Here is a 15,955-nt window from a genome sequence, read left to right as displayed (position 1 = left end):
TCACCCCGGGTTTTGTAAAGGGGATGATGACGTGGCCACGTCTGACGTGATGCGTGAGCCATCATGTTTTGGAGACGGTCCAAGTCATCCGATGAATGACAAGGACGGTTCCCACGTAAGTATCCTCCGTCGAGTATAGCATTACCGTATCACCGATGGCAAAGTTGTCGAGCGTGATGTGTGACCACGTTCACGTGGCCCTCCACCGGGGCGTACACCACCTGCGGAATCCTTCACGGGTGATTCAACCAGTCTGAGCGACACACACAGTTCCTTGTTGGGATGGATAAATCTTGATGACCGGATCATGATTTGCCGGGGGCGGTTTCCTCTAATGGAAGATGCGCACGGCATGATCCAATCAGAATAAACGTGTACATAATAAGGATTCATCGATGTGCGAAGATCAATCGTGATTAAATAATCCGATCCGCTACCGTCTAAATAAAGACCCGTTAAGACAGCGCATGATTCGTTTGGCCGACTTTTACGCCCGCAGTACATCACTCCGCATAATCTAATGGTCGACTTGTCCGAAGGGCCTTTTTATTTTTCGCTAACTCACCGGCACGTGTCCGTCGCAGTCTCCTACGTCGGGAAGTTCCCAACTCAACCGCGATATCCACCGTCCGATGCGCCGTCGACGCGGATCCTGACCATTCATCTACCACTCGTCCCGTGACGCCGAGCTACGGCACAAAACCCCGTTCCCCTCCCAGACTACAACTGCAGCTTCGTCCGTCTTCAAAACAGTAAAAAACGAAAAAGAAAAGGGGGCGGAAGAAAACCCAAAGGAGTCGGTCTCTGATTATTCTTTGTTCTCGCTTTTCCCTGTAGTGGTGAGGGCGAAACCCTCGCGATCGACCGATCTCGACAACGATCTCGCCCCTGGAAGAGCTGCTCGATCGGAGGGGTAGCTCGCGGCCGCGATCGGATTTCCGGTCGCGGTGAGGTGGAGCGGGCGATTGAATTGATCGGTTGGTGGTCGAGGTCTCGGGTTTGGATCCGACGGGGGGAGCAGCGTTGGCTGCCGGTGGCAGCGCCGGCGGATGGCGTTGTTCAGGAGGCTCTTCTACCGGAAGCCGCCGGATCGGCTGTTGGAGATTTCGGAAAGAGTCTATGGTATATCCTCTTTCCCTTGACCTAAAAGTATAATTCATCTTTAGGAAATTAGTGGGTTTTGCGGGTTGATTGGTTTTTGAGGGGTAATTTGAGGAATCTGGCGGGTTTGCTTCACAATTTGAGATTTCGATTAGCATTCGGTTCTTGAATTTGTTTGATATGGCTGATTGTCGGACGTTTTGGGCGTAATACTCTTCAGCTACTTCTTTCCCCTCGGCAAAGGCAGAAGCTCTTGAAGACAGTTGAATCATTCCGGAGAATTAAAATGTACTGCGCTTTTAGCCATCGTACTCTAGAGGATTTTTAAATTGATAAAACTTACTAATTTGATCTTAGAAAACAAAATGCTGCAAAGTCATTGAAATATCAAACTCCAAAGTTTTTTTAGTTAGTACTGGATTTCCTTTTGGGCGTTATAGTCTTATGTTGGTTTTGCAATTAGCGTGGCCTTCTCAATCCTTTTTATCTTGTTATACACCCTTCTCTTCAGTTTCTTGATTACTCTTTCGAAAAGATCAAAGTTTCGAAGTGTATTTTTTTTTATCTTTATGAATACGTGCTGAGATTTTTGAATGGCTGTGTTGTAGTGTTCGACTGCTGCTTCTCAACGGAAACTCTTGGTGAAGATGCCTACAAGGTCTACATGAATGGCATAGTCTCTCAACTGCAGGATTATTTTCCAGATGCTTCCTTCATGGTATTTAATTTTAGAGAGGGGGATCAAAGGAGCCAAATTTCAGATATTTTAACTGAGTATGGTATGACGGTCATGGACTATCCCCTACAGTATGAAGGATGTCCTTTGCTTCCTTTGGAGATGATCCACCACTTCTTGAAGTCGAGTGAGAGCTGGCTGTCATTGGAAGGGCAACAAAATGTGTTGTTGATGCACTGTGAGAGAGGAGGCTGGCCCATGCTAGCCTTCATGCTTGCTGGCTTACTTCTTTATAGAAAACAGTACACTGGTGAGCAAAAGACTCTTGAAATGGTGTATAAACAAGCCCCTAAGGAGCTACTCCATGTTTTGTCGCCCTTAAACCCACAACCATCTCACCAAAGATATCTTCAGTACATATCTAGAGGAGGAAATGCACCAGAATGGCCTCCAAAAGATATGCCCCTAATTTTGAATCGCTTGATTCTTAGGGTCATACCTAATTTTGATGGAGAAGGAGGTTGCAGGCCGATGATTCGCATTTATGGTCAAGACCCATTGGTTCCCAATAGTAGGAACGCGAAGATTCTTTTTGCAACACCTAAGACCAAGAAGCATGTTCGGCACTACAAACAGGTAATACTCATTTCTTCCATCTCAACGACATTGCTCTTCGAATTTACTGGGTGTTGGACTCTCACTGCAGGCGGAGGCTGCACCAGTAAAATTAAATACTCGTTGTCGTGTGCAAGGAGATGTAGTTGTTGAATGCATCCATCTGGATAAAGATCTGGAACATGAGGAGATAATGTTCAGGGTTATGTTCAATACAGCCTTTATCCAATCTAATATTCTGATGCTGTCTCGTGAGGAAATTGACGTTGTGTGGAATACGAAGGTTCATTTTTCTAGAGATTTCAAAGCTGAGGTAGGTGCCTATTTTTCCCTAGTTTGTCCATTTCTACCTCGCAGGATTTTGAATTTAAACACACGTTATGCATGAACCAGGTAATATTTTCAGAATTTGATGCTTTTGAATCTGATTCAAGCACGGAATCGCTGATTGAAGATGGTGATGAAACAGAAGGTGCTTTCACAGAGACAGAGGAGTTTTTTGAGGCTGAAGAGATATTTACCAATGCTGACTGGCAAAATGTGAATCGAGATACTGAAGCTACTACATTTAGAAATGCAACATCCGTTGATGATGGGAGTTCAATAGTGGAAATCTGTAATTTGACTGGTGAAGCAAGGAGTAGGTTTGAGACAAGCAAAGCTGAAGAGGATTCAGAGACAAGGGTTTCCCAAAAGTTGACAGAAACAGATGGCAAATATATCATGATAGAAACCTGTAGCATGCATGGTCCAGCTAAGACTAGTTCTGAATCTGACAAATGTGAGCATGATGATGAATTTGTAATGGTGAAATCAGTCACTTCAGAATGTATGGTTCAGATCGAAGAGAAGAAAATGATAGAATGCAGCACATTGCAACAGGACAAAAAAGGAACTGCTACTTCACTGGGTGAAGAAAACGATCTAATGAAGATTAACAATCTTAAGCAGGAGACTGAGACTGTTACAGGTTTGGTGAATATGACACATAATTTTGTTGATACAGAAGCTCCAGATACAACTGAAAGAAAATGGGAAAATGGTGACTATAAACATGGCTCAGAGAACATTTCTGAAACAAGATCTAATTATATTGGTGAAATTCCCAGTCTGGCCAAACATCTTCCTGAAAGAGAGACCCACAGTAGCACCTATCAAGATAAAGTCGAACATTATAGTGAAAGTGCATTGAGAATTCCAGGTGTGACAGAAGAAACAATGACCAAATTTCCTCCCATTGCTTGCAGTAGTACTGGCAAGATTATCAGCAAAGAGTATATGGATTACACAGTTACTTGTGAGGAGAAGAATATAGTAGAGGTCAGCAACTCTCAACATGAAGTGAAGGACATTATTGCACTTGATGTTGAAGAGAAGAATATAGCTGAAACATACAATATTGAGCAAGATGCATCTGGCCTGGCCTCTGAGAAGACAATGACCTCATGTACCAAGACTTGCAAGACACAAATTTTGACTTCGACACATGATGCTGACAACAGACCTGAAAAAATAAAGTCAAGGTTCAATCAAGAGAATATTACTACCAGGAAAACTCTGCTTGACAAGGGTCACAATCAAGGAAACCAGGGTATATCACAAGAAGTTAAACTGGAGTGCAAAAGGGAGCCAGACAAAGTTGTTGCTCAAAGCAAGACACAGCCCAAAATTCTCAATCAGAAATTTGGAAATGGTGAAGAGAAGCAGACTCTAGAAATATCTTCGTATACCATGCCAGAGAAACCATCATCAGGCACAAAACGACCTGATTCCCTAGTATCTAAGACAATGGTTAAACAGCAGGAATCTGCAGCAGATCAACAAAGCTCGAGACAGGCAAAGACAGTTGCTAGGTGGATCTCACCAGGAAAAGACTCTGATGCTACTTCAGTGCATTTGCCTTCTCACCCTCCATCCAGGTATAACAGTGCACCAGCTGCTCTAGCCATTTCTGCAGCTTATCAAGGTTATATAAGTGGTAAAGTTGCAGTGGTGTCTGAAACTCCAGCTTGTGCAGATAAAGCTGCATCTTCCCTGCAGTTGTCAGTTCAATCTTCTATATGTCATGTGTTATCTCCAATTGAGGAAGCACCTCTATCTGCTTTGGTGGTACCTCCACCTGCTTGTGGCGAGCATTCAACCCCTCCTAAGTTGCAAGCTCATAATACCCCCACCCCACCCCCACCCCCACCCCCACCCCCACCTCCACCCCTTTCTATTAGTACTCCAACAAGTTCATATTTTGCTAATGGCCATTTTAACCCTCCTCCTGCACCACCACCACCACCGTTGAAGATCGGAGGAGCTAAAGCCACATCTGCTTACTCCACACATCATTTATTACCACCAACCCCGCCAGCCCCACCACCACCACCACCACCACCTTCCTCATCTGGAGTCTTATATAGTTCATTTCTGCAGCCTTCCCAAACTTCAGCTTCACAAACCAAAGCCACTGTAAAGGCTCCTCCACCACCTCCTCCACCTCCGCCACCACCTCCTCCACGCAATAAAATTGACTTGTATGCATCACCTTCCTCACCTCCATCCATGCCACCACCATCTTTGCCCTCAGGAGCATCTAGTAGAGGTCCCCCTCCACCGCCTCCTCTTCCTCCACGGCTCGAAGGTTTAGTGTCTAAAATTCCTCCTTCTCAACCTATGACAGCAAGAACATCCACTGATTCTTCACCATTGTCACCACCACCACCACCTCCTCCCCCTCCTCTGTCACCACCTTCTATCATGTTTTTAGGAACTTCAGTTAGAAGCTCACCTCCACCTCCACCACCACCTCCTATGAGAAATACATCATGTGCCCCTCCTCCACCACCACCGCCATCACTGCCACCAAATCGCGGAGGAAAACCATTGGTTCCTCCTCCTCCTCCACCTCCTCCATTGCCAAGGGCTTCTGTTAAAAGTCCTCCATCAGTACCTCCTCCTCCACCACCACCTCCTATGCCTTACTCAAGTTCATCAAAGTTTCCCAATGGTGCCACCACCTCACCACCTCCTTCAGTTCGTGGAACTCCATCTCCACCCCCTCCACCACCTCCTCCTCCTGGCCTATATGGTGGTACAACACCTCCACCACCACCTCCTCCTCCTCCTCCTGTACCTGGTCCATGTAGTGGTGCTCCTCCTCCACCACCTCCACCACTGCATCTTGGCCCACGTAGTGGTGCTCCTCCTCCACCACCTCCGCCAGGTCCTCCACCTCCTCCTGGCTCACGAGTCAATGCCCCACCACCACCGCCTCCTCCAGTTCTACGTGGTGGTGCCCCTCCTCCACCGCCTCCTCCTGGGTCACGAGGTAATGTCCCACTTCCACCCCCTCCTCCAGGTCCACGTGGTAGTGCTCCTCCTCCACCCCCTCCTCCAGGTCCACGTGGTAGTGCCCCTCCGCCACCGCCTCCTCCTGGAGGACGTACACCTCCTCCACCGCCTCCTCCTGGAGCACGTACACCTCCTCCACCAGCCCCACCTAGAGCACCTGGTGCTCCACCACCTCCTCCATCCAGTTCTCAAGCTGACGCTAGAGGATTATCGCCAAATGGGGCAAGAGGACGTGGACTTACACGTTCTGCAGCCTTAAATTCATCAAATTTGGCACCGCGTAGGTCATTGTTGAAGCCGCTGCATTGGGTGAAAGTAACAAGAGCTGTTCAAGGAAGCTTATGGGCTGAACTACAGAGATCTGGTGATGCTTTAAGGTATTTAAGTGCACAAGTTTTATATTTTTCTTGTAACATTCATCTTTTCTATAGTTGCTTTTATTTTGGATATTCTTCCTCATTCTATTTAATCATATATATGCAGTGCTTCAGAATTTGATGTGTCAGAACTTGAAAGCCTCTTCTCTGCAGTGGTCCCTAAAAAAGATGATAGCTCTAAATCTGACGGGCGTCGCAAATCTCTTGGATCAAAATCTGATAAAGTTCACTTAGTAAGTCACTGTTATCTGAAACCTGAATATTACACTTTAAGAGACGGAAAGTTTTTCATTGTTCATTTATAGTTTTTCAGTTGCTTGTTCAACTTGTCGTTGTCCACTGTAATGCTTCTCCATCTAAACATACACAAAAAAAGAAGCATCAATTCATTGGGGCACATGGAGACAAATGGGAGAAGTGGGATGAAATCAAGTCGACAAAGAAAAGGATTTAATAAAGATGATGTTTATGCCATGGGACTTGAACCTGAGACCTCTACCTTGCAAAATTTGCTCTAGATCTGATACCTTGTTGACTCACTAGGTAATGCCATAGGAATTTGGTAAACACTGCATGTTGGTTGTATTATGAGCAGAAAGAAAGAGGAACTGGTAAATCAAGTTTTTAGTGTCAAACAATAGTTATTTGGGTCATGGTCTACTATGGTACACGGTTTAGTTATATGGTCTGATAGCTGTGCAGGTTTATAGGATCAGGGTGGGTGTTAATTGGGTCAGCATTTTAGGTTGGGTTTGCTTTCAGTTGTTTGTCCATTTTTATATATGTTAATTGTAATATATATATATATATATATATATATATATATATATTTCAAAACCAAAAACAGGATTATCTATTTTTAATGCTATTTTGAAAATATTTTTGTTTCTCTTTTTTCTCCTTTTGTCTTCTTCATCTCTCCTCTCCTCTTCATTCACTCTTCTACTCTTCTCTTATGCTCCTTTTTCTTCTCATCAAATAGTATAATCAGAAGAGCTGCACATGACCTATGGGATTCAGATCTTGTAACTCCTCACAGCAAAGGAATCTGTGATGAGAGAGTGAAACATGTTTCCTTCCATGCATCATGTCACTGTGAAAATTGATGCAGAAGGGCAGTGATAGAGGGCATGGAGTCTGATTATGCCAGACTCATGGTCTTGTGTTGTCCTCTTCTCCTTATTTCTTTTCAACTGGACAGGGGCTGTAGACACATCCACCCCCTGCTTCTCTTCCTCTTCTTTTTTCTTGATGGATACCCCTAAGATTGCTATGTGGGATGAACAAGACCAGTGAACCAATACATGAGACCTGGATTTTCATTTGGGGGTTTTGGTTGGGGGTTTAATGACCTTGGCGACTATTTGCCAAACTCTTGAATCTTATAGTGCTTGTCCAAAATTTAGGCGTTGTCATGAGCAAAATACAGGTAGAAATTGCAAATGGCCTAATCTTTTAGGTGTCAATCTTTTGTCAACTATGATATATGTTCTGTGTTAGTAATTTGCCACTGTTGCTTGAACTTTGTAATTCTACTGTCTGATTATAAACAAAGGACACAACCACAAAGTTTTTGGTTCTAAATCTTTGTGTTAAGTAAAATATTTCTTTCTTATACCAAATTCTCACTTTTATTAATAAATTATGGGTATGATGGCAGTTTCTTGGTGAAATATGCAGCACTATTCTTCCATGGAGATGGATCTGATATAAGGATAAGTATTCAATGTGATACTTTTCCTGAGTTCTTTAAATGATTCATACATATATTTCTGGCACATGATAGGGGCTTAGCTTGTCAGCAAGTGCGTTAGGCATTGTTTGGGATTATCTCAGCATATGAATGCAAGTTGCGCAACAGCAGGCACACGAGGAGAATCACATGTGGATGAGAGAGAGAGAGAGAGGCATCAGGGGTCTCTTTTGGGATAAAAGGAAAACCATGCAGTACACCCTGTATCACATGTGGACGGTCCAAAATTGGACAATGGGCCATGTGTGGTATTTATTGGGTGATACGTATCAGTCCTCTCTGTTTGTCAAAACTTGGCTTAACATAACTAACTAAAATTAGACCTTGCCATTATCTTAGGCCAATTGATGTTCTGGACTTGATTACAGTACAAATTGAGAGCTTGTTCAGTGATTTCAGGCCACTCGCATACATTTCTTCTTCTGTTTATCTTTTAATTAATGAGCTCTTTGTATCGACTTTGTTTATAGATTGAATTAAGGCGCGCCAACAATACTGAAATCATGCTGACAAAAGTCAAGATGCCACTTCCTGATTTGATGGTACGTTAAAGGTGGAGTCTTATGTTATGTTTATTTATTTTGCCTTTTTTGCTCTTTTAATATATTGTTGATACAAATTTCATGATGCACCACTCTTGCTCTTGATTATTTTCCATCCATTACTTCTAACCACAAGACATCTGATTATGCATTTTGGACAAGAGCTTAACTCAAGGTTACACTGGGTCTGTATGTATTAATTGTTGACCACACTAAGCATGAAATGTACTTTGGTACTTTATCTTTGATATAACATTAATATATGGGCTTTATGCGATTAGTATTTAATGGAAATTTGTTCTACCTTTTAGTCTTAGGGGATAAAGAAAGAAGGTTGCAGAGAATTTTATAGGTCAAATTTTACTTTTTTGTTTCAGTAGGTACTGAAATCTGTTACCATCTCCCGATAAAAAGTAATTTATTCCGTGCAGTAATAAATGTTCAACAGCAAGTATTTCTTACATAATGAATTTGTTGCAAATTGCAAGCAGAGAAATGTTCTTCAGTACAGATTCGAGCTCATATTAATGCATTTTTTTGTAAAAAATGCTACTCAGTAGCTAAATACATGCACTATTTATGCTGGCATACATCATCCATTCTTACAAGCTTGCATAAAAAACTGAGTTATTGTCTTTTATCATGATTTCCGTCAACAAGCTAGGCACAAATATTCAACATATCGGTTGTATTGATTTGGAAGTGACCCTAATGTTATAGCTGTTACCTCAGAGTGCTGCTTTAGCATTGGATGATTCCATTTTAGATGTTGACCAAGTAGAAAATCTCATTAAGTTTTGTCCAACCAAAGAGGAAATGGAGCTTCTCAAGGTGCATGTTACAATTATTCCATTCACAATTTTCTTAAGATATTTTCTTTGCTCCTTCAATTTAGGTTCTTATGTTTTATTTAGTTTTTTTTCTGGTTTTGGTTGGTAGGGCTATACCGGTGACAAGGAAAAACTTGGAAAGTGTGAGCAGGTAAAGTACCCGGCTGCTGTCAGTTTGGTCTTGGTGTATTTTCACACAAAGTTAACTATAGTCCCACTTATGTAGTAAAGTTCCAAACATCTTCTGTGTAGAAACTAAATTCTGATTATCATATGGATGAAATAATATTCTCCCTAATCTCTATTAGTTTAAACTTTAAAGATTAACATAAACTTATGAAAAAATGTTGTATTATGTCTCCAAAATTATACAAATTTGTAATGACTGATTAACTCAGTTTAGATTAAGGCTAATTATAGATTAGCTGTAGCATTTAGGAGAAGAGGCATCATATTAACTGGATTCCGACCAGGGTAATGCTGTTTAGTATTATTGTTTATCCAAATATTTTATCCAATGCTTGTTGAATCTTTCTTTGCAAATTATGTCATAAAAATTATTCATTTTGAAATTTTCATGGTGCAGTATTTCTTGGAGTTGATGAAAGTTCCGCGAGTGGAATCTAAATTAAGAGTTTTTTCTTTCAAGATTCAGTTCGTCTCTCAGGTTGTACTTTATCTATTTTGTTTTTGTTGTTAAGTAACTTGATGGATAAGGATCCCATTTCCCCACCTTTTCCAGGTTTCTGATCTTAGAAAGAGTCTGAACACCATAGACTCTGCTTGTGAACAGGTGTGTCTTGAGGAGTTCAATGCATTTGCTTCTTGATTTATATGATTTTGGCACTAACCTTTATGACAATTGGCTTGTTAGATTCGCAACTCTATCAAATTGAAAGAAATCATGAAGAAAATTCTTTTCCTTGGTAATACCTTAAATCAAGGAACTGCAAGAGGTATCTTTCATGTACATCGGAAGTTATCTGTTTCTTGTATATTTGTGGTTGGTTTGAGATACTAAGAGTCTGTGCAACTATAAAAAGCAAAAAACTAAAATCCATTCTCTAATATACCTTCATTTAAAGCAACGTTTTGGTTTAACTTGCAGGCTCAGCAATTGGCTTTCGTTTGGACAGTATTCTTAAACTTACTGATACCCGTGCTACTAATAACAAAATGACGCTTATGCACTATTTGTGCAAGGTACAGCACATGATTTCTTAAGTATTTTTCATTTTGTTAGCATTGTTCTTGCTTTTTGTATGATTGGACATGCTTTCAATTTTATTGAAGATACCCACTGACTGTTCATATCTAATTTTTATTTTGCTGCTTTATTATTATTAAGGAAAATGTCTATATTGTAATATTTTCTTCTGCGATGATACTGCAGATGCCTTCTTTTGAATATGTTAAGATAGATATGCATGCTAGTTTATCTCCATAAATGGAAGGCCTTGCTAATGTTTCTTTCCATTATCTAGACTAGTAGTTAAGACTTAAGACTATTATTGAAAAATATCACGGCCACTGATTGATTTAAAATACTTAACCACAAGTTTAATTTTGCATGGCTTGGGTTGCTGGTAAATGAATGGAGGTTACATAAACATAAATCAGTAAATGATATAACACTGTCAGAAACCTTTGGCTTTGGTTCTGTTGTCCTTATTTTGTGATCATATTTTTCATCCTGTCAAAGTGAATTTAAATTCTTTTAGTTTGTCAGAAAACTTCTTTTTATGAAATCAGGTGCTTGCTTTGAGATCTCCACATCTTCTGGATTTTTATGAGGACCTTACTAGCTTGGAAGCTGCATCAAAGGTTCTACTTTGCTTTTTCCGTTGTTGTTGGTGAGTTGCAGCATGAGAGAATACCTTTGACCAAAAGTTGCTATATACAGATACAATTAAAATCCTTGGCTGAAGAAATGCAAGCCATTGTCAAGGGTCTGGAGAAGGTTGAGTTGGAGCTGAATGCATCTGAAAAGGATGGCCCTGTCTCTGAAATTTTCCGTAAAGTATGGCATCCTTCAAATCATCATCATTTAATAATTTTAGTTATGTTGTATATTTTGCAAAATTGTTCATAAGCATTTAAAACGTCAAATACCTACTGTCGTTTTTAAAATTTTACTCCCTGAAATAATTCTATAATTTTCTGCTTTTAATTACAGAACTCATGTGTGAATGCTTGTCCACATCTCAGTGCACATGCACATGCCATCTGAATAATATTTCCATTTATTTGAGCATGTTGGGCATATTGATTTTCTGTTAGATGTGTATGCAGATCTGCAGTCAAATTTTCTGTTGATCGGTGCAACAGATGAACTGGCATATCAGGAAGAATAGTCCATCATGAGAAGGAAAATATTTTGTGTAATATGATACATTGGAGAAGTAAAAATTTGTTATGCTATCAAATGGAGGATTGACTATTGATGGTCAGAGCCAAGTTCTAATGTTACTTTGCTGCTCATGTTTAGACTGCAAAGTTTTTCATTAGTAATTGGTTCTTTTCTCCGATTCGAAGAATTCATTTATAAATGCATGTTGGGGAGTCGGATACAAGTATATGAATGGAATCAGTGCCAGCTGAGGAGCGATTGAAGACAAAATGGTTGGAAATTATTAAAATTGCTCTGGCATGCTTGTTTGAGACCATGTTTTTGGACAACTAAGGTGGAGCGAGAGAGTTGGAAGTGGCAACAGTCACAAGGATGTTAAGTATCTTGGTAGTATAGATAGGAAAAGATAATGAGACATGAAATCATGTGGCCATATATAAGCTTGATGGTAAAACAGGATCCATGCAACTGGTCTGGAATACTTGGGAGATATGTGGTCCAATCTTGTCTTAAGTTAGTGATCTTAAATAAAATGAAGTAGAGAGTTGAGTATTTCAGTTTGGTAAATATTGCTTCTTTGATTGATTTGTGGAGTTTAGGCGGAACTATTTTAAATCTGGAAAGTCATTTATATCTGTAAAGGTTCACTAGTTATATGTTGTCCTCTTTTGCACCTTTAACATGTTCTGTGATGGTTGTATCTTGTGCCTTCAGCTATGAAACAGATTTTTGTTTTATTTCGTGTGAGAATTAGTGGGATTAGTAGCCAATAAATGAATTCTACATGTTTATTTTTGGCCTCACACCAAGGCTGCCAAGCCTATTAGGCTGATCTATAGCTACTATGGACTAAGTCAAATGGTTACTAAATTTTGTCCTTGAGAGGTGCTTTATTATTTGCATTAGATTTATGGAACTGATAATCTAGTATGCCACTAAGAATGTTGAATTGTACTTTAAATGGTGATGCTTCAAATGGTTTAGTCTCGTGCAGGGGCCATGTCACCCTTGCCTGGTGCAATGCTGTCTAACACTTGGCATGTGCCAGTTTACCAACAGCATGCCAAGGCACAACTGGGAGACCATATATACAACATTGAACAGAAAATAAAAAAAAATCAACTAGGCCAACATTAATGGCTAGATCTGATCAGATTAGCTAGCATGGGGCACATGGAATCTGTTGAGACTTGCAGTGGGCCATCTTGCAAGGCTAGATACCCCTAGGTGACAAATAGTGAATTGATATTCCAAGGGAATGGTGAAAAGAACTCTCACTGGGAATGAAATAAAACATGGGAACATGAGCTCCCAAGTGCGAGGAGAATGTGATTTCTGACAGCGAGCCTTATTGAAGAATGAGATAACTGCTATGGTTAAAAAGCTCTGCACCCATACTTGCAGCAAGGCTACTGTATGGCAATTCATGTTAGAGATGCCTACGACGTGAAGAACAGAAGACTTCTCTATTAATCACAAAGATATATATTTTTGAAGGAAGGTTGTGGCCCTTGATAGATCTATAATGCAATGTTCTGTTGTTTTGCTTAAATGTTATAGCACTTGATAGAGACAGAATGCTGAGAATTGCCCAAGTAGCCTACTAGTTGGAATCAAATTTATTGTTTTTGGCTTTAATTTGACCAATTAGCATTTCTCTTTAAGTAGTGCTTAATGGTACCTTATTTCATATCCATTGTTGCATTTATCACTCAAGCAACACATGTCAAAAATCATTCATTGCTCACGTTTTAGCTTATCAAACAGCTAACTTTATTTTGCTTTTATATATATCCAGCTAAACTGTATGCTTTATATACATGATGACAATAGTGATAAGTCATTATTAAATTTGAGTCTGATTTATGAAGGTTGGTTGCTTATTTCCCATGTCTTTTCCTGATTGGACCGGATTTTCATGTTTGTCAAATTTTGTTGTAACTCGTTGCCCTTTTGATTGAGTAGACCTTGAAGGAGTTTGTTGTTGTCGCTGGAGCTGATGTGCAATCACTAACGACACTCTATAAAGAAGTGGTGGGTTGCCAGCTAGTCGCTAACAACATATATGACTGATCTTCAATGTGTACCATGTCATGTATCTTACATATTTGAGTGTTGACAGGGTAAAAATGCTGATGCCCTTGCCATATATTTTGGTGAAGATCCTGCACGTTGCCCTTTTGAACAAGGTCTTCTAGTTTCTTACTGAATAAGTTCCATTATATAAAAGGCTCCAATCTTTCTTTTTAAAGCATCGAAACCTATTTGCATGATCTATGTTCATAATACCTTCTTCTGATGCATGTTAAATCTCTAAAATAGTAGGTTTATCCTCTTCTACATTTGTGCTGGTATGTTTAGGCAAATTGTGGGATTGCATCTCCAACATCATGATAATTGTAATAGCCAAAGGCCATCAATATTCCTTGAATATATTGTTGATTTACCAATTATTTTTAACTTTTATGTGTTGTCTGACAGTCTAGCGGTGACCGGTGATGCCTTTTTTTTTCTGTGCAGAATTGAATTTAAGAGTTGTCTTTTCATTGGTTCATTCGTCAAAGTTGTGTTTTCATTGGTCATTTGCTTAAGTTTTCATTACTGCCTCATTGCTTATCAATGCCTTTTGGGATGAAAGTTGATCCTCCCAAAAAAATTTTGGCATTTCTACTTTTTCTAGGAATTTCCCAGATCTTTGGAAATTTAGGAAGGTATATCAAGGGTTGTTGTTTTCAGAAAGGTATAAAATGGTTCCTTGACTATTAGTGTTATGAGAAGACAGAGAAACCTTTAAAAAGTAACTACAAATAAAATTTAAAGACTCTAAAAACTAAAGACACGACTCTTTAAAGATGTAAATGACGGCTAAAAATCCTTGTAGTTGACCCCAAAGAGTTGGAACTTCACAGGTTTGTTGTTATATAACATGGTTTCTTAGATCTGACTGTCTCACAATAAAAAATAGTCATGTGAGAACTAAGTGTATGTATCAAATTCCTTAAAACTCTACACTTTCACCAAGAATAAAACAAGAGTAAAGTTACAACAAGGCTAAGTTATTAAAGAAGTTTGTGATATATCAGTGAAATATTATGTATAAGCTGTTCTGACATAGCAGCCAAACATGAGTTTGAGGTAGTGAGAATATCCTTGGACTTCCATTTCATGGGAAATGACATTAATAAGAAATATACAATGTGACAAGAATCTTATGTTGATTATAATTTGGCATGCTTGATTCTTTTCTTTCCATAATGATGGTGTGTGCCTAGCTAAGTTGGCTCTTTTGCGATCAGCTCTACTCAATCTTAATATATTTGTGCCATTTCACAATTTGCATTGTGTTTGCAAACAAATATATCCACTTATTACTCAAGTTCTTTATGTGCCTTTCCTTTCCAAGTTAAAGTGATATTCAGATGATTATTAATGCAGTCATCTCTACACTTTTGAACTTTGTCTTGATGTTCCGACGGGCACATCAGGAGAATTGCAAGCAAGCTGAGCTTGAGAAGAAGAAAGCTGAGAAGGAGAGAGAGATGGAAAAGTCTAAAGCTTCAACACCAAGTAGTAAAAATGTTGGTGCTTGACCATTTGCATTCGAGATTCCTGTGGTTCGTAGTGAGTGGTCCACTATTTCCTCACCCTGCTACCAATTATTTTTCAACAGGATTCAAAGGAAACAAGCTTGAGCCAGCAGCTGCTGGAAGCAAAGACGAGAACCGAGTATACAAACAGGCGTGAAAAAGATGTTAGATGATATCTAGTTTCCTCATTTTGGCTTACATCTCATGTGCTACCTTCCTGGGGATCTGTGCATTACCACCACGCAAGATCCCCGTTCAGATTGGGAGGAAGATGGTGCTGCAACCAGGCACTGCTTCAAGCATGAAAGACACTGGTTCAAGCCTCGGACTGAAGTCGTGGTACTGAGTCACAATAGTGATTACTCCATCGTGGTAAACTTGACCTCTATGTCATCCGCAAGCCTTTCAGCTTTTTGCTGATCTTACATGCCAACAGGTGACTTGGAGATTAGAGGTCAGATCGATCAATTACCCTGACCGGTCAAGCATCCCCAGATTATGTATTCTAATTCTTGTACAGACCTAACCCCTTGGTTCATTTGATTCCTTCTCCTTTTTTCTTTTCTTTCGGTTTTTTTAACCCCCCACCCCCCCATTTTTTCTTTTTGAGAACTTGTGTGATTCTTGTTCCCACGCTTACCATTTTCTCACTTGCAGTGGCTTGGGTACCGCCAGGCTTCAGAAATTATGAACTAGGTGTGTAAGAAGGGATCTGAAAGTAAATATTTGTGTAGAGCCCAATTTTAATCAGATTGGTTCTAATGGAGCCCAGTTTTCCTGACTAA

At 40.0% G+C, this 15,955-nt stretch overlaps 1 protein-coding gene across 1 annotated transcript; it reads left to right on the top strand.

The window, feature by feature from the left end:
• The first annotated feature begins 741 nt into the window (after positions 1–741).
• Positions 742–15,955, top strand: LOC135643649 (formin-like protein 5). Its single transcript, XM_065160875.1, has 18 exons — positions 742–1,122; positions 1,710–2,413; positions 2,484–2,705; positions 2,786–6,108; positions 6,215–6,341; positions 8,332–8,403; positions 9,136–9,234; positions 9,343–9,384; positions 9,820–9,900; positions 9,976–10,026; positions 10,108–10,189; positions 10,342–10,436; positions 10,986–11,057; positions 11,137–11,253; positions 13,549–13,617; positions 13,706–13,772; positions 15,019–15,161; positions 15,254–15,955. Exons 1-18 carry the CDS (start codon positions 1,050–1,052, stop codon positions 15,341–15,343), a joined length of 5,529 nt encoding a protein of 1,842 aa, XP_065016947.1. The 5' UTR covers positions 742–1,049; the 3' UTR covers positions 15,344–15,955.

The sequence above is a fragment of the Musa acuminata genome, chromosome BXJ3-7 (assembly GCF_036884655.1).
Source record: "Musa acuminata AAA Group cultivar baxijiao chromosome BXJ3-7, Cavendish_Baxijiao_AAA, whole genome shotgun sequence".
Lineage (NCBI taxonomy): Eukaryota > Viridiplantae > Streptophyta > Magnoliopsida > Zingiberales > Musaceae > Musa > Musa acuminata.
This window is presented reverse-complemented; position numbering and strand designations above follow the sequence as displayed.